The following is an 18,765-nucleotide window of genomic DNA, read 5'->3' as shown; positions in this document are numbered from 1 at the left end:
ATTGGTGTACATCCCACTTGAAGTGAAACAGCTCTAGCAATAGTAACTAGAGAGCACTGGTTGGGGAAGGTCAATGCTTTACTATGTCAGTGGCATTTCAAATCAAATTAGTGTTGCCAGATTGGGAGCAGCAACTCCACTGAGTGGAAGGACAGGATAGAGCAAGAGAAGAAGATGGGTAAAGGAACACATTTCAGTCAATAATAAATTGTTCATCTCCACTCTACTATAATCACATGCAAAAAGGAAAGAGCATTTTACTTGTCAGATATACAGAATGTTTTGTTTGGTGTTCTTTACCAGTGATCAGAAGCCTTTTTGAAGCAAAGTCACTTTATGTTCTTCAGTTCTGTATAGCTATCTTCAGTGAAATACTGTATGATTTTTATGGTTCTTCAGTAATATGGTCTGCATTCTAATTCTGCAAGATTTGGCATTTTTCTAAACTGATAAACAGGGTTTAGTTATTGAAATGAAAATGTTAATGTTCAAATAAGCTATTTCTTTACATTTTTATACAGCAGAACACTATGTGCTAGAACATAATTTGCTATAGATTTTCTTCATATAGCGTTTTGCTTGACAAAGAAAAGAAGTGATACAGTTTCCATGGAACACATGATGTAGCATCAGGTATAACCTCGATCAAATATATTTTATTTTAATATTTACTTCTAGCTTCAGTTGGTCAGAGGATTATTTGTTTCACAGCAAGCAGTGAATTCTTCAGGTGTGCAAAGTATTTCAATGTACATTTTTTATTTTAAATTTGCATCACTGTTACTGATCTGACTTTTACGTGAACCAAGAGTTCAAAGTTAAATTACTCCATATCCCCTCATAAAGGTAAGGGATGGGGAAAACTCTATGGTTTGCAGCCTCAGTTTCTGTGGAACAGCACAGATCTTTTCTACTTGAAGTCTCCCTCATATTTTTCATAATTTCCAAGATCAATGATCACTAAGCCGAATCCTTCAGCCTTCTCAGAAACAAAATTCTCAATGAAATTGGTTGATGTACAGCTGCACTGCAGGGAGGTCTGGTGTATATTTTTTGAACAGTTGGTTTCACTTGAAAAGATAATCTTGCCAGCACTGTTGCTCCTAGCTTAGTGGAAAAAAGGGACCCTGTCCCTGTTTTCTCTGTTTTCCAAGAAGAAATCTGGCACTCTGTACTTCGTTGTGGGTGTGAGTGTGAATATCAAACTTCCTCGTGGAATGAGCCCTGCAATTGCTAGCTGCAGAGTAAAACTGGCTATGAAAGAGATTAACTACTTTCTTAGACACTTGCTATACAAAAATTAAAAGTGTTTACAAGGAGAAAAAAAAATATTAACGAAGTCCTGACTGCAAGTCTTTCTTTCATAACATCCAACAACAATTTATTTTGCTTCGAATTTGTACTAGTGAAAGAAGCCAAACACATTTTCTGCCAATACCCATCTGTCTATTAAAAGACAAGTATCAATCATCCTTCACTTACAGGGTAGATAGCTGTGGTGGTTAACACAAAAATAGTTCAACCATTTAGGTGAAGTATGGCCTGTGTGTCGTCTTCCTTTTTTAAAACTAAACTGATGCAAAATACAGAACAAAAAGCACTTAAGAGGTTTGAGTTTTCAGGATTCGGCACAAAAGCAAATGGAAGGAGTATTAATAGAGCCATAATGGTGTACATATATGTTTACTCTGAGAAAACTTTAAAACCTTCCCTCCTGCTAATAATGGGGGATGTGCAAACCTTCCTTATAAGTGGATATAGGTTTAGAAATGAGTTAATAAGTGCAAAAAGCATTTCTTGTGCAAAGATAAACACTCCTGTTTCTATGATTGTTTCCATTAAAAAATGACTTCAAGAAAATGGTCACAGCCATTAGTAAAACCACCCAGCAAGCTTAGAAAAGCAAAATCATAGGAACTGTGCATTGAAATATATGCAGATAAACATAAAACTTCACTATGCATTTAATTATCTTGTCATTACAGCTTTAATAATGTTATGGATGATGAGATTTTAACTACAAAGTTAAATTTAAAAATAATTATATTATATTATGAAAAATTCTTGTATTAAGATGAAAGATAACATCTACAAAAGAACCACCATAAGATGTCAGAGCAGTTGTCACTATCATAAGCACTTTTTTATGTAGTGTTTCCATTATGAGCAAATTAGTTGATTATATTCTCACTTGCTTTATAAGAGTTGCCGAATTTACATCTGCAGCTGTTTTCCCTCTGATATTCCCAGGATAAATAAACTCAGTATTTTTGCTGTGAACAGAGTAAACTGATCTATGTGCAGCTAACATAATCTCTATGTATCGCCTGCCAATCCCCATCCCCCTGTGAGAAGGTAGACACCACTTTGACAATAACAATGCAACACAGGCTGCAGCTCAATCCTACTTGGTGGTTCTTTCTTTCTCTCTTTCACAGCTGTCTGTCCTTACTTCGAACTGCAGAGCAGTGCTACGCCCCTCAAAGTCCAGTGATCAGGATTCTGCACTGTTTTCAGATACAAAGAGAAGATGTACGTCAGGTCTGTTCTCCGAGGCTTTTTGTAGACGGGGCAGGAGTAGACATTTCCGTATTGCTTCCTTGGGTCGTTCAGCGCTGTCGTGCTAACAGCGTACACATGGACTACAGGAAGGCTCGTGAACAGCACCTGAGAATGTTAAAAGATGCACAGGGGTCAGCATTAGGGAAGCAGGATAGGGCATCTGAATTCTAAACACTAGAACTAGAATTAGTGATGGCCTTCAGCAAAAACACCTCAGCAGAGGTACACATGAGAATACAAGTCCTACACTCACTACTGTGTTGACACTAACTTCAAGCCCATGGCAGCTCAGGGACAAGAGCCATCAGGAAGCCTGTTGGAAGGAAAGGAAAGCAGAAAAGCAGAGACCTGGAAAACAGCATGCTGTGGAGGTAGATGGAAAAATGTCAGGGTGGTTCCAGGAGGAACAGCAACCATTGTCTTTTTTCCCTTCCTTTGCCCCTTTCAATGATGTTTCCCATTCTTTCCCCACCTCCTTTTTCCTGAATGGCAGGACTGGAGCTACAAAAACCAAGCTGCAACTAGCAACCCTCCTTGTTACCTCTGCACTGCTGACTAACTTCTAGTCTGGAGCTTCTAACATCCAAGGTGCTTATTGGGTGTTTATCCAAACTAGATCCTCTCAGATCTCCCACCAAGATAAAGTATTCATTGTCGGGGGATAAAATATACTCAGATCCTACTGAACATTCCAGAACACTTGAGTAAGTTCCATGTTTAATGGGGTCTTTTGACAAACCAGGCAACAGAAGTTAGAGCTGGCAAAGTTTAGTTTGGAAAACTTTTCTCTCAGTCAGACACAGAAGTGCTCTACCTATGGACAGGAATTACCTCAATTCCAATCCCAGGACAGTTAGCACTGGCGTGGAAAAAGTGTACAAGTGCAGACAATGACAATTTTCCCTGGAGCGTGACTACAGTATCTAATCATTACTCCATAGCTAGATTTTAAATCTGCTTAGTCACATCAGTGAAATGTAACTCAATGCATGGATAACTGAGCATGACCCAGAACTAATACTTTTCCTCATATTAAAAAACAAACACTAGGGATTTCTAGTCAACCAAACAATGACCTCCATATCAAACGTAGCCCAGGGCTTTGGAAGATTTGATAAGGTCCCCCTTGGTCAGTCAAAAGAAGACTGACTGTGGGGGTGCACTATTTTATTCAAACATAACTGTGCTGCTAGGGCCCCTGAAGCCAAGAAGCCCAGCATCTGGTCTGCTCTAGTGCTATGCATCCTAAATTCATTTTCTGACAGGAGCCTTTTTGTTCACTTCTGGTAGGTAAAAAGCCTATCCTCTTCCCAGCACCACCAGTGTTGGTTACCCTCTTAAAACCTGTTCTGAAAACACTGCTGCAGGCGCTCAGCATACTTCCTGGTTTTCCCAGAGCACATGCATTATGCCACAGCCTGCTACACCCACTTGATCCTTACCTTTGGTGCTGACTCCACCAGCTTGCTGTTCCTGCGGTCCCAGCCTGCCCCTTCAAGGAACAGACCATGTATGTAAACCCCACCAATGTCAGCAGGAGGAGGACCAACAACATCTTCTTTCATCATCTTGGTCACCTCACTGCATAGAACAACGCTGTCCAGTTCCCACCCTTTGGCTAAATTCATGCGAGTTGTCTCTTGCCTCATGGCTGTCAGGAATCCCTAAGGAGACACAGGAATATGACATAGTGGATTTTTTAAAAGCCTTGAATTTAAACCATTTACAACTTTTTTTTTTTTTTTTTCCCTATGTAAGTGACACCAGCTGTATTAAAAATTTCATGTGCATATAAACTAAACTTGGTAGTGTAAATCCACTGGTTTTCTACACTTTCTAAGTACCATGCATCCATACATAACTGGTGTGCACATGTTTGTGTTAAGCAGCCCCCAAGTTGGCCTATTTAACATATCAGAAGTGCCTGTATATATCACCTCTCGTGCCTTTTTTACAGCCAACCAGATGGAGAGAGGTTTATAAGGCTGACAGATTAATGTGTTTTGAGAGATTCCAAACACAGGTAATTTCTAATTTCTCTAACACTGGCTATATTATTCATCTTTTATTATACTAACATTGTAAGAAATGCTTTTCAGTCAACAAATAAGCATTTTACAGAACACGAAGTACCAGCTGGAATCATGCCATTAAATACTGAAATACCTCTGACACTTTGCTCAGTGAAGTCTTTATATACTGCAGTGCTTTAGACAACAGCAAGTTAAACACAGAACACTCCAGCAGCACAGAATAAAACTAACTCTTTGTTCTAGAGAGCCACAACCTCATATGATGTTGGTATAAACTATCAAAAGACAAGCCAGGCTGAAGATGCTGGTCAGCTTCACTGATACAGCTGTCCACAGGAAAGCACAGTGCAGTACCTAGGAAGTGTCTTAGTCCATAGAGATGGGAGGAGAGACTCCTTTGCTGTTCCAGAGGTCATGCTGTAGATGTGCATGTTATTTTACCTTGTGGAAACCCATTTGTGTATCAAGGAGGTGGACGAATAAAACACAAAACTGAATATGCAAGAGCAACAAAAAGGACACCTAGGAAAGAGTAAGTTTCCTGACATATTTCAGAACAAGGAACTAAAGCACCTGGAGACAGAGAAATGGGGGTAGAGAGCCACATGAGGAACACACAAAGGTGGGAATCAGTGAGTCAACAGCACAACTAGGAAGAAATCAGGATGGGAATGAGGGAATTGAACGAGGGAATTGAAAAAGATTTTTGTTTTTTTTCAATATTCACAGAGCAGGATGCTCTGTTGAGCTACCATTAGGGCCACATTAGTGTAAAGAAGTCAGATGTGGGAAAATCAGCAAATTGTCTACTGAGCACAGGGACCAGTCTCTGGCTGATAGGACTGGAGTGCTCCAAGCACTTGGTAGCCATGCAATACCCTTTAAGTTATGAGACAATGAGGTGACTTTCACTAACTCAGATGTTTCTGCTAACTTACACCAGTTGCTTCTCATTAATATAATACCAGAGACCCCAGGACAAGTGTTTTAAAGAGGTTTTGTGATAGCACAGATAGTGGTAATTGCATTTGAAGTAGTTGAGAGCTCCAGTGTATAGCTGAGGGAGACAGGATTAAAGGCCAAATTCTTCTATCAGAAATACCATTAAATGAAAGCAGAGTCCTTGCAGTAATTTGTGGAATTTTAATTTGTAGAAACATGCTAGAACTACTAGTTTAAAATACATGAAGTGTTCACTGCCACGGAGGCCCCAGAGGGCTACTGGATCCCAGATAAACTGAAATATTAAAGAAAGAAGAGCATGAAGAGGACAGAGCCATGACTGTATTAAGGGAATCAGTTCAAAGGCACCATGGAAACACTGGAATAAAAGTAAGCTCCAAGCTGTGAGTTGTCTTCAGGGATAAGGTTTAGATAGAAGATTATTTCTACAGTGATGGCAGGACCTATACACTTTCTACAGTGGGACTTTTCATGCTTATCTGCTCATTTGAATGAATCCTAGACAGCGTTTGAAGACTGCAGCTGTGAGCTGGAGGCCCAGCTGGGTGTCCCAGAGTGGGTGAATGGCACAACAAAGAGCAAGACAGATTCAAGTGGCTTGAGGTGCCACTGTACAGCTGAGGCTTTGACTCTGCCCAAAATCCTCTGTCAGGGACAAAATGAACCACTTGCCGTGACATGTTTCAATTTCTGGTCATCCTTGCCTTTTTTTTTTTTTTTTTTTGGTTTGGTTGGTTTTGGTTGGTTGATTGGTTAGGGTTTTGGTATTTTTTCTTGTATATGTGTGTTTGCCTTTTCCTGAATTTCTCCCTGTCCAGCTCACTGAAGCCTGCTAAAGCTTTGTCCCTTTGCCTTTTAACAACTCATGTGAACTAACTCTGAACCTTCTAGTGAGGGAAAAGCAGGCACACATGGAAGCTATGACAAAAAACATGAAAATGATCTTGCTCTCAGAATCATGTTCTCTCCTTTATCTTACTTTGGAGGTTCCTTGTTCGTCACTTACTTCGCAAATTCTGAGCAAATTATAGCAGGTTAATAATTATTTGTGATCTAATTAAGTGGACACTGAGGAATGGAGGTATTGTACTTCATAGTCTGATTAGTATTCACATTACTTTGTCAGTATTCACATTTACCTTACATCTAAGGGTCATAGAAGTAGGTTGAGGGTTGATTATGCTGAGTACTACACAACCAGAAAGACAGTTTTGCCTCACAGTGCTTAAAATCTATATTTAGGACAAGTGACAAGAAGTGGATACAGAGATGCAAACAAGGAAACAATAAAACAGTGTCAGCCACTAAATGGAAATTGGGAGTTAGAAATGAGAAATGCCTAATGTCAAGTTTTTGATGAAAAAAATCCAGTAACATCATATTAAGTTCCAGGAGGGAAGAAAATTCATGGCATTTCTTGCATTGTCCACCTCAGTTATCTTGGCCCAATGCAGATACACATGGGAAATCAGGTTTCTTCTACATAGAAGTCTGAGCCAGCCCTCATTTGTATTACTAAAAATAAAGATTAACTTCTGTGAAATTACTGAATTTATCCAAGTGTATAAACAGTCCAAGAGAAGGCAGAGTCTGGTCCTATATTATTTTTTATTGCCAGAATGCCTCATTTTCCCAGTGCTATAAATCTACTTTATTGCCTTGTGTTATCAGTGGCATTTATCCATTGACTGTGAAGCAAACAGTGAGATATATGCAAGCAGGCAAATGACTTAGGAGCTGTATTTTATCTCACAAATGAAAGGATTGCTCTGACAACTTCTCAGGTATTACAAACAAGCCATTAGAATGGCAGCACTAACACCTCATCACCTCAGCTTGTTTGAGAAGTCAAAAATCAATTTTCTTAACACATGAAATACTGATTTTAAACATGGCAGTATGACTATTAACAAAATAATAGTTAATTAAGTAGAAAATTGGCCTTTGCTCAGGTGAATTGCTTTTAGAACGAGCCACTCCCACAGCCTTGGTTACAGAAAATGGTGACCACAACAATAACCATCTGATTCTCAAGCTTGTGATTGTCAGCACAAATAATTTTTTTAATCTCTGCACACAATGTATTTAGGGACTTTAAGAACTAGGGGTTATGAAGTGTGTAATTTTTGTATTTCTAGAGGCTTTCTCATTTACTACAGTCTATTAAATCACAATTTGTTTGGGGATATTTTCCACTGATTATTTGGCAGCTCTTTTCAGAAATCCAGTTATTTTGATCCAAAAAAATGTAGGATGCCCTATCTGGGCTGGCAAAATTTCAGAACTGACATAACCCCAGAGCACAAAAAAAGCCAGCTGAAATGTCCAATACAAAATCTCTATCAGCTCTTGCTCATCTCTAGTGCAAAAGCAAACACCAGCACAGCCAAAAACCTGTTAGGGTTGCATCCAGCCTGATCACTGCAAAAGTTACTTTGAAGTATTTTAGAATGCTGCTATCAGCATGTTGTTAGCAAACCAATTGTGGAAGCATAATTATTTTATTAGAATCCTACTCCTCTCCCTCATACTTGAGAACACTTTGCTCAGGGACTCAGTGAGCCCCCTTCCATGCTATAAAGTTGTAACCAGCAGACAGCTGACATGCACAGGACAGATGATAGATGGATATTTCCCAGCAGTAGTCCTGAAGAATATTTGCCACTGTTACTTTCTCTATTCTAGGCAGCTGTTTAAGCTAGCTTTTGCATTGCTAACAAGTACTGAGATTAAAATAGATCTTTAAAATAGCTCTTTCCTAAGGCTTCATCGAAACCTGTTGGCTGGATACACTCACAATGACTCATTTCCACAACTCACACTTCCCACAAACATCTGTGAATCATAAAAAGCTTTAATGAATGTGGATAGCTCTGCAAAGAAACTACACATCATCTAGGTACGTATACTTTACTTCTTTTAACTCTGCTCTCAGCTGTTCCCTTTTTTGTGTTTCATTTCATGCCAGGTTTTTTATTTTAGATGGTGCAGACAAGAGGCTGTATTTTTTATATGTCTCTGCAGACCATGTCTGGCACAATTCTGGGGTGGTATGAATAACAAACCTTCCATTTCAAGGAACTGATTTGCAAGGATAGAGAACCAAGTCCAAATCTCTTCTTCCTATATCACAGTTCTGGAACTTATCTCGTTTTGTACTCAGAAGGTGTTTCATGCAATAAATAAAAAACCAATTAGTGTAACAGAAGAGGCAATAAAAGGAAGATTAAGTTGAAATGTGAAAGCATGTACTTACCTAATTTCCTCACTATAATTAAAGCAGCCAAAATATATATTTCATTATTTCAGGAGCATTGTTTTGTTCTAGCAAAAATTTCTTCAGTAGATAGTGAAGATGTTTTATCTTATATTTATGCTAAAAAATTAATATAAATTATTAATTGTGACTTCACATAGTAAATATTAAATCAACTTGAAGTTCTCCCAGGGTCCAATTTAACTGTAACTCAAAAGTTATAAAGGCCAACGTGGCAATCTTACCTGTGGATTAAAGAATCCTGTCATCCAGAACTGGTTTGGACGGCCATCCTGCAGCCAGCTGCTGAACTGCTGGTTTCTCTCAAGAAGCTCAGTAAACCAAAATCCTAAGGTAGTTGACTCCCAGGAAATCCTAAACCACAGTTTTGGAATTCTAGCATCATAAATATTATCTAAAGCATCTTGCAATTCTTCTGACATAATCATGGTTCCTGGAAAATATGTAAAATGTTCAGAATGAACTTTCCCCTAGCTTGCAAAGGCAATTAAAACTTCCAAATGATATTCCGAGTCTAATAAAACCTCTTTTGTTGTGCCTTAATTGCACACCTGTAGCACTGCAGTCTTATCTGTTTGCAGTTAATTTGTTCAAAATTATAAGCCTTGATTCAAAGCTAAAGGCGATAAGATAAATGATGTTTCTTCTGTTGTTTTGATCAGAAACAAAGATATGTTTCTTAAACAACTTCTTCTCCCTTATACATGTTATTTATATTCATTATATTCACAGCGTGTCTGGAATGTGATTAATCATTGAAAACTTTTTTATAAATTTTAATGGATCCTACATGCATGATCAATGATAGAGATACACTGTGTAACTCATCTACAGCCTAAGCATGTACTGGCAGTGATTATATTCATGAAATTCACTGTTATTAATGAAAACTTTGTACATTTCCATTATCAAGATTCTCAGTGGGAAAGTAGCAGGTAGAATAAAGCTAGAGGCAAGATTTATTCTTTTGGCAGTGCATACTCACGTCTTCCATGCATAGTGCTGTTCTCTCCACTAGAATGTTGGCGTTTACTAAGACAGTGATTTTGCAATGGCACTCACTCAATTCCACGTGCTAGAAGTTCCTACATCTTATGTACTCTCCACAGTACTGGGAACTGGCACAGGGCCATGCCTCAAGATGACTTCTCTGTTCCAGAAACTGGTGATGTTATTCTCTTATACAAACTGATCTGGTACCCCAACTTTGATTAAATATTCATATAAAACTAAAGTTCAATGTATCCTCACATACACAGCTGCTGCAGTTGCCACAAGGACAACATGAGATACCAAACAGAATTAAGTGGCTTCCACCAAACAAAAACTGCAATGGTCCATGTAAACATACCCATAAGGAAATGTGGCCTGTAAAAGGAAGGCATTTCAAACCCCTTCCTTCCACTGAGGTTGACAGGGCTTCAGTTGAGGGGGAGGAAAGAGTATTTGGAAACCAAACACCAGCTTAATTTTGAAGAATACAGCGTTACAACCTAAATACTCCTATAGCACTGTGTGCAAATTTAGTGCTTTCTACAATATATAAATGGCAAATAGGCCTTGATTACTTCCAGCAGATAATGAGTGATCTGTTTCCATTTATATGCACCTCTCAAATTCTTTGAGAAAATCATTAACTTTTATAAAACTGTAAATATTAAAAAATACCACCTATCCTTCTTTGTAGTCAGGCTCAGAATCACATTCTGGGGTAGCTAAGAGACTTCTATAACACAGTTAATGAACCTTCTCTTTGGGTATTAATCTTCTCTAATATATAACCAAGAGAACCAACATTTAAGAAAGAAGCCACTTCATTTCTTCTCCACTTTGCTTAGAAAAATGTAGTATTAAACCAAATGCTTTATTCACCTTATAGAGACACAAAAAGTGAGGGGAAAAGTCTTGAAGTCTCCAACTTCAGAGCAACCGTACTGAGGACACAAAACAAGTGAGGAGCATCTTGGTTTAGCCCTGGGGATCACTACTATTGAATTGAGAAAGAAATAACTCTTTCAGCTCTGGTTATTCCTTGTTTTCAGGCTGATACATTCAACTTTCTCCTTTCTTTCTCTATTCTTCTGTGCAGGCTGGAGCTTTTCTAATAGGGAGATACAACCAGTCCCTGCCCTGAAGCATTGTGAAATCCCTTAGGATGTCTGCCTGCTATGACTCAGAGCAGCTGTTGGGAACGTTAAGCCAGAGTGTTCTTGAGGATGAGGTATGTTCACAGCTCAGGCCATGCCCATATATCTGAACAAATATTCCTAGTGAGGGGGTGTCCTCTCTGGCAGTAGGCATCCAGTGCTTGAATTTCAGCACTAAATGGCATCTGTGGGTGTTGGGATGCATTCCTGCAGCCAAAATACTCTGATCAAAATAAAAATAATTCACAAAATAAAATAATAGTCAGAAATAAAATCAGTACCACTGGAGAAAAATCGTGCCATCTTTCTGGGCAAAAGTGGTACAGGTGTTTGAAAAACTATTTTTGTTAAATTGAATAAGTAGTACAATGCCATAGGCTTCTTATATTTAACTTCCAAGAACCTCAGAGCACTGTACTATATGAAGAGACTGAACGTCCTATGAACTTAACATGACAGGCTCAAATGCTCTATGAATCAGACAGGCCAACTGTTTATAACTTGGTTATTTTGGGGGGTTATTCCACGATATTACTTTTCTTGAATGGAATAAAGCCCATCGGAAAATGACTGATGGAGGGTCAGGTCAGTTAAAGAAAAGAGGGCTTTTCCATACTTCAAAAATAATATCTACTATATCCACACTGCTTGCACAGTATACACAGTTTGGAAATGAGGATTCCCCTTTTTGGTTGCCCTAAATTTATACCATCTCCCTTCAAAACTGCATCTAAATCTATCCTATTGCTGAGCAGGGAATAACCCAAATAAATCTTCTCAGTTCTGAGGATAATTCATTTTTATTGGTAATTAAAGTAAATAGTCTGCTCTTTTAAAGGGATCTGGTTTTAGGGTGATCCGTTCAACAGATATAATACTTTGAATAGACATCAGGAGCTTGCACTATTTCTTGGAGTTGACCCTTTTCACTATCATGCCTCCCACAAACTAAATCTGAAAACCGTGGAATTTGTAAAATTTTGATCTGTTTTGAATTTCACATTTATGAAAGTGTCTATCTGGACTAAGAAACTTGCATATCTCATTTAAATGAGTAGCTAAAGTTAGGAACAAAGGAAGGACTTCAAATTCCAGCATGAGCCAAAGAAAGCCTTGGTCCACTGACTGATTCTTTTCCCACAGGCACAGAATGTAAATCAAAAGTATCAAGAATAATTATGTAGGATACAAATGAGATGAGAAAAAGCTACTTTCTCCATCAAGTACAGTTCGCCAATAGCTGATATCATTATAATAAAATCGGAGACTAGCCCTGGAGACAATACTTGCTAGACACTGCATCTGTTAAACTAGCCTGAAGAGTGCAGAGGAAAAAGCTCAGTGAAAGCATCAATCCATTATTGACTGTCCCAGCTGCAGCCCCAGAAGCTGACCTTTTCAGCCTTTAATCCCCAACCAAGTTTGCCTCCCAAACAACTCGCTTTGTTCTTGAAGCAGTCACACCTTGCCTCCACCACCAGGCTCCAACTTCATCTTCTATGCTGAACATATTGAAAGGAAAATACCAACTTGTTTATAACTTCCTAAGTTTTCCTCTCTTTCTGCCATGTGGCAGCAGCTAACACTTGCCTGTGTTTTCTCCAAAGGTTTTTTAATTATTCCACCCAAAGGCACAAGGTATAAAAGCTAATGTATGTTTTCCCATACATAAAACTATTTTTTTTCCCCACCAGATTTAGTATGGTTCTGCTGGCTCTGTGACCACCACTGCAGTGCTGGTAGAAGTCACCTTCTTTGCTTCAGGCAGTTCTTTGGGTATTTTTCTCTTTCTTCACTTGCAGTACTTGGGCACTTAAGTATTTAGAGGTAATTCCCAGGAAGTTCTCAGAAGCTCATTTAACTCCACCACACTGTTTTAATCCCAACGCCCCTCAACAGTTTGTTACTTTCTTTTGCTCCATCTCTAGAACAGGAAATCAGGCAGTTGAGAGCTGCAATGCACAACCCTTTCTCCATGTTTTACTTGTAGACTGGTATTCTCTCCAGCTGCATCTAACCTTTGCCCCTGCTTTGTTTTCTCTTAGTTTCCCACCTATTTTTTCTGGTGCAGAATCTTCTGATTTAATTCTTCAAGTCAGGAGAGATGAGAGTGACTAAGAAACTTGAGTAGCGTGCAATATTTCATATAGAAGAGCACAAAAATCCTAGATTCTCTTCAATAGCTAAATCCTTCAGTCAGAAAGATGGCAATTTGAAAGTAAATTGTTATGAAAGTTTACCATCTCCAGTACTAAATGCTCTTGGCTGAAGAGTCCTTTCCATTGAAAGACTGAAAATAAAAAGTTTAAAGCTGTAATTTGAAGAAATTTGAAAATCCACACACAACTCTGGAAAAAAGTCATACAAATCACTGCCATGCGTTAGAGCAATACAACAGGCAAATAAACTCTATTCTGTAGTTTGTCCTTAATATGCAATGTGTTTCACTAAACAGTTGTCCTGGCCAGCATCACGGCAAGCATATGTAACACCTATTAAGAAGTTCAGAAATTATGTGCCACACTGTGAAAGACAACAGGAGGCATTTTGGCATTCTTATCAGGATGAGAAGTAAATAATGGATGATAGCTGCTGAGCCAAGAGTAACTACACCACAAGACACACTAGACTGACTCATCCCCTTCATTTCTCAAATGATCTCCCCATTGTTACATTCCATTAATGTCTTTACTGAGTGCTCTTAATCATTTTCAAATAAAATCCTCATCCAAAAGTGATGAATCCCTCACACACACACACACACACAGTAGAACTTAGTAGGCAAGAGCTCAAGATCTTTTAGCTTAAAATTCTATTACCACTGTCAGCAAGCCAAACTAAAACTATGTTAGTGTTAGCAGTCTTATACCATTATGAGTCAAAATAGAACTTAGCCAAACAGGGGGAATGAGTCCATACTTCTTCCTTTCATGGGAAATTACCTTTCCTGTGTACTCTGGCAAGACTAGCTTCCTAAGCTTCACTTTTTCACCATGTAGGTTAAAAGAAAGCTACCACTTTTGACTCTTTTGATCTTCATTTATATCCCTCTTATAAGGTGCTACATAAAATTAACAGAAATTCCTTGCAGCATCATGATACAAATGCTACTTTCAACTTCATGGTGTTCTGAGTTGTAAAAAAGCAGTGAATCTTTACCTTGGGCTTCACACACGAGCTTGTGTAGATGACATAAAAACCTCACGTAACCCCTGTAACATATGTAGAACTACATTGCCATAGAAGAACTGTATTTTCAGGAAATGTGTTATCAGGAAAGGACTTCTCTCTCCTAACTCTGCAAATACTGTACAAATAGCAGTGGGAGTTCTGTGACCGTGTGGCATATATATATAACATGAACAGATAAAAAAATCCAAGGCTTCTCAGACATTCATGAAGTAGGCAATTTAGGCAATTCCCAAGGATTGGTTTGAAAACACAAAGCTGTAAGGTACCAGAAACCAGAACCAAGTGAATGGAGTTTTATGATCCAGGTAGAACCTAGATATAAGTAAATGGGTTAACCATTTTTTCTTTCACAAGAAGCCCTTAAATAAGTGGGTTAAAAAGAATAAGGATTAAAATCAAACTAAAAGCTGAGCTTATTTCCACTGCCAAGGATTCAATACCCAGTTTCAGTGCTACTAAAAGTATGCTCCACTTCATTCATGGAAAACACTCCCACAGAATCTCTCTTCTCACTTTCTTCACCAAGAAAAGGCATCAAAATGCTTACCACTCTTATTCAGTGCATGGAGATATAAAGACAACCCCACTAAATCTTGCAGACAGGCCACATTCAAACAAACAAACAAACTAAAAGGCTAGGAATAACTGGATGGGTCATTAGATTTTATTGCATTTAGAGACGCTATCTTCACTAGTGGGAGAGGGAATTTCAAGTACCCACTTTACAATAAAGAGTGGGGGATTAGCATTCTGTGCCAGAGGCCTCTACACTGCCAGAGGCAGGAGGTAAGCACACTGGAGCTCTACATCTTGGATAATGCCCTACAAAGAATGGTCATCTTCTGACAGGGGCTCAAGATCTGCTGCTCATAATGCAGTAAGATGTGGCATTTTTGATGCAAACCCCATGTCCTACTTCTCCTTGTCTCTGAAAAGTTTTCTCTGTTTTGAACATGGCTTTTATTTAGGGCACTCAAGAGGGCAACCATCACTGCCGTGTTCTGATTTATGGTGAAGCTCTGTATTATGCCAACTGTGAAATAAACCCTGGGCAATCAATAAGTAATTAAAGCAGAAGTAATGGCTGGGACATAAGTGAGAGTACAAAGTGCAGCTACAATATAATTACTACAATTTGATCCAGAAAAAGTATCCCTCTGGGCAACAAAGCTTATTGGTGGAGATGCAAGCTTCTGGGGCATATTTGCCAACAAACATATTGGACACATGCTGAGCATCCTCACCCCTCCCAAAAGCTGAACTGCTTAATCTGCCCTCTGGATGGAGAGACAAAACTGTGTCTGAAAATTCCTTCTACATCCCTCGTGTTCAGCTGCACATGGGCTCTCCCTGAGGAGGGCTTTACATCACCTCAAATATAACTTGGTGAGCAACATCAAAATAACAAGGTCCATCCATTCACATCCAAACTGCAGAATCAGATATTCAGACTTCCTTTCACAACCTAAAGACACACTATATTCTTAAACACCAAATTGATTTGAAATTTTAGGTCTGCTAAAAGTGGGTGCTGGGGCCTTAACAAGTTTGTGAAGCCAGAGCCAGATACATGAGCAGGGCAGATGCCAAAAATGACACAACCTGTTTAAGCAGGCACATCAGTTTACCTCATTGTAAAGAAAATGAAGCACCTCAGATGACCTGAGACTGCGGTTGACTAGTTTTGGGAGAGAATCTAGTATGAGATAGTTTGTGGTTTTCCCTTTTGCTGAGGTAGAGTGCCTAAATGTTCTTTCTATCCCCTAGTTAACAGTCTACCATATTCACTTGATATAGCATGAACATGCCAGAAGCCATTAATTGTTATAGTTAACTATACATCCAATTTTGTTTTCAGAGCAATTTTTCACTATATTTAACTCGCCTGTACGTAAGAAATTATGTTTTAGAGAATTGCATAAAAGTTAAAGCATTAACTTGATTAAACATCTGGCAGAGGACTGCACCCGCTTTGGAAGTGAATGTGAAGTGCAAATAAATTATGTTACTCATCCACCCCTCTGCAGAATATTATACATTTTGAGAATTTAAATATATCTGTCACAATCAAGGAAAGATTAACACTTTCTTGGATGGAAAATATTCTTTTTATTTACTTGAAAAAGGACTCTATTCACATATAAAAGGGAACTTTCAGCCTAGGAAGAGAGGACAATTGTTTCTTCCACCTTGATCTTTGCATAGGTTATTACAGGATATGAAAGATTATTAGCCTTGGACACATTTATGAACCTCTTTCCTAGACTCAGATTATAAGCATGAGGTTTCTGAAGCAGGTATTGTTGTCTTACTATATCATACAAATGATAGGGAAAAAAAATTCCTTTTGATCCTTACATAATAAAAATACAAATTTTAAAAAATTTCCCCTCATGAAAGACATTGTCAGAACACCAGTAAAACCGATTACAGTAATACTGTCAGCTATGTCAGAAGGGACTAATTCTGAGGCATTCTGACCTGCTCCTTGTGAGGACAGTTTGCTGTCTCAGATATTTCTGCCTCTTTGCTAGAGACCAGCAGACTTGGGTGAGAGCTTTGCCAGTGGAATCGACCCCATTCCTGCTTCATTTTGATTTGCTAATTCAAGAAGCTTGGCTCAGCAGCAGTACACTTTCCTTCCTGGGTATTTCAACTCTTGCAGATGAGTGAAATAGGAAGTGAAAACAAAAAGCAGATGGCAACATCATTATCCCTTCTTTTTCCTCGCTCCTTTTCTGATCAAATTTTCCATCTGCTTCTAGTTGCCTCTACTCTTGGTTTATCTTAACTTCATTCACCATTGCTCACTTTCAGCCAAATGCTCCTGTCTCTGAGAGATAGAGTGCTGCTTACTGCCTCCTGTGATGCCTAAAAGAAGTGTGTGTCTCTCTCTCTTTTGACTGACACTGCCACTCACTTCAGCTTCCTTTTAGAGGCAAGCCATTTGGTATAACCAGTTTCACAAAAATGTCAAATTTCACCTTAAATTAGAGTCTTTATCACCTTGCCTCCTGAGTTCCCTGTCTCTCAATTACTTAGTAGCAACACTTCTACCTTGTTCTATATCATTATGTCTCAGCTTAATTTCATAAATGACTCTAGTACATGACCTGTGGACTTAATCACACAATTCAGCTCCTGTGAGCTCTGTAGGATCCTAGAGAGAATCACAGAAGTGAGGCAGTGCTGAGGGTCACAAACTGCTATCCTGGAACACATGCATGCAGAATAAATTTAGGTGGAGTGTTAGAGATGCAATCAGGAGTAGAATTAGTGGTCACATGATAAAGAGAGAGAAAAAGAGAACAACTGTGTGAGGGAGGGAACAAAAGAGAAAGTAAGGAAATTAGGAGAAATATTTATTTATTTATGATATAAGCAACTGCTAGTAATAAATATTGCACCTTAATTAAATTTTTTGATATTGCAGCTTACCATCAATAGCCAATTTGAGATCAGTCAGTGTAGCTCGAACTCTGGATATAACAAGTTGCATCCGATCAATTTCTTGACGGAGAAATATGTTTATGGGCTGAAAAGCTCCCATCTTTTGAAGCTGGGCCTTCACCTAAAAAAGAATAGTGCAATGACTATAAAATCTAATCTCTTGTTTCCCATGCAATAATTCTTGAAAGCAAAAACATTTTCAGAAAAGAAACATTTTAGTAACAGATGGCCATTCAAGTCCTGTGCCAACTGTAAGATTTAGCACACTGTGACTCATTAGCTTACCAGAACGAGCTCCTCCATCATTCTAAGAAGGAAAAGTTCCCTCTTTTTGAAGGGACACAGCAGTTCCTTCTGTCCTTTCTAGGCTGCAGGGTCTTAGATCTTAAAATAAAGAAACCCACATGCTATACAAAAGCACTGTTTGATGGTAACTTCTTTGTATTTCCAAACTGTGCTGGGTGAACTTTCTCACTTTTTCTTGCCCTGCTGAGCTGAAATAATGCAACAAATGGAGTTCCACTTAACAAGCACAATGATATGTAAAAGATGCTACTTTCGGTAGCATGTGACTTGTTCATAAGACAAGATGCTCATGGATACATTACTAGAGAGGCAAGATTGCCAGAAATAATACAGATGCCACAGAAATCTGTTACACCATTATGTGCACCATTTTGCAAGTAGAAGCCTTTGGCCTTTTTAGTTTTTAAGGATAACAGTTTCTCTCAAATTCAACAGAGAATATTTTCAAAACTGAATCAGTTGTCTGTGTTGGTTAAGGACATGTCATAATAACAGCAGCAATAGCATTCCCTGTCTCGCTTTTGCATATGATGTGCATGGAATGTGTTTCAGACATGCACTGCATGTTCTATGTATATCAAAGATCAATGTATACTACAGTGCATGAAAGAGGGTTTAATGGCACCTGCAAAAATCATGGTGCCTACACCCATACAGTACCAGAATTCTTGATTTTTCTGACTTACAAGAGTTGTACCCCACTTTTAGAAAGCCAACAGCTCATATATCTCATTGTATACATTTTTATGTATACTATACATTTTATACAAATAATAAACATTACTAAAGATTTCATTATAACCATGAATAGCAAATTTCTGCAAGATGAATATCA

General features: G+C 38.5%; 1 protein-coding gene across 1 annotated transcript in view; it reads right to left on the bottom strand.

The window, feature by feature from the left end:
* Positions 1-62: 62 nt before the first annotated feature.
* The window catches only part of LOC102112159 (dynein axonemal heavy chain 5-like), a 151,066-nt gene continuing 132,363 nt past the window's right edge, over positions 63-18,765 (bottom strand). Inside the window, exons 74-77 of the mRNA XM_014255866.2 lie at positions 17,613-17,745; positions 9,060-9,268; positions 4,005-4,226; positions 63-2,667 (exon numbers count right to left, since the gene is read on the bottom strand). Coding sequence (XP_014111341.2) covers positions 2,449-2,667; positions 4,005-4,226; positions 9,060-9,268; positions 17,613-17,745 — 783 coding nt within the window. The 3' untranslated portion in view covers positions 63-2,448. The remainder of the gene's footprint in view (positions 2,668-4,004; positions 4,227-9,059; positions 9,269-17,612; positions 17,746-18,765) is intronic.

Source organism: Pseudopodoces humilis, chromosome 1 (genome assembly GCF_049639895.1).
Source record: "Pseudopodoces humilis isolate 2021_Gansu_Grassland_sample_001 chromosome 1, ASM4963989v1, whole genome shotgun sequence".
Lineage (NCBI taxonomy): Eukaryota > Metazoa > Chordata > Aves > Passeriformes > Paridae > Pseudopodoces > Pseudopodoces humilis.
Note: the sequence above shows the minus strand (reverse complement) of the source record. Positions and strands in the feature narration are given on the sequence as shown.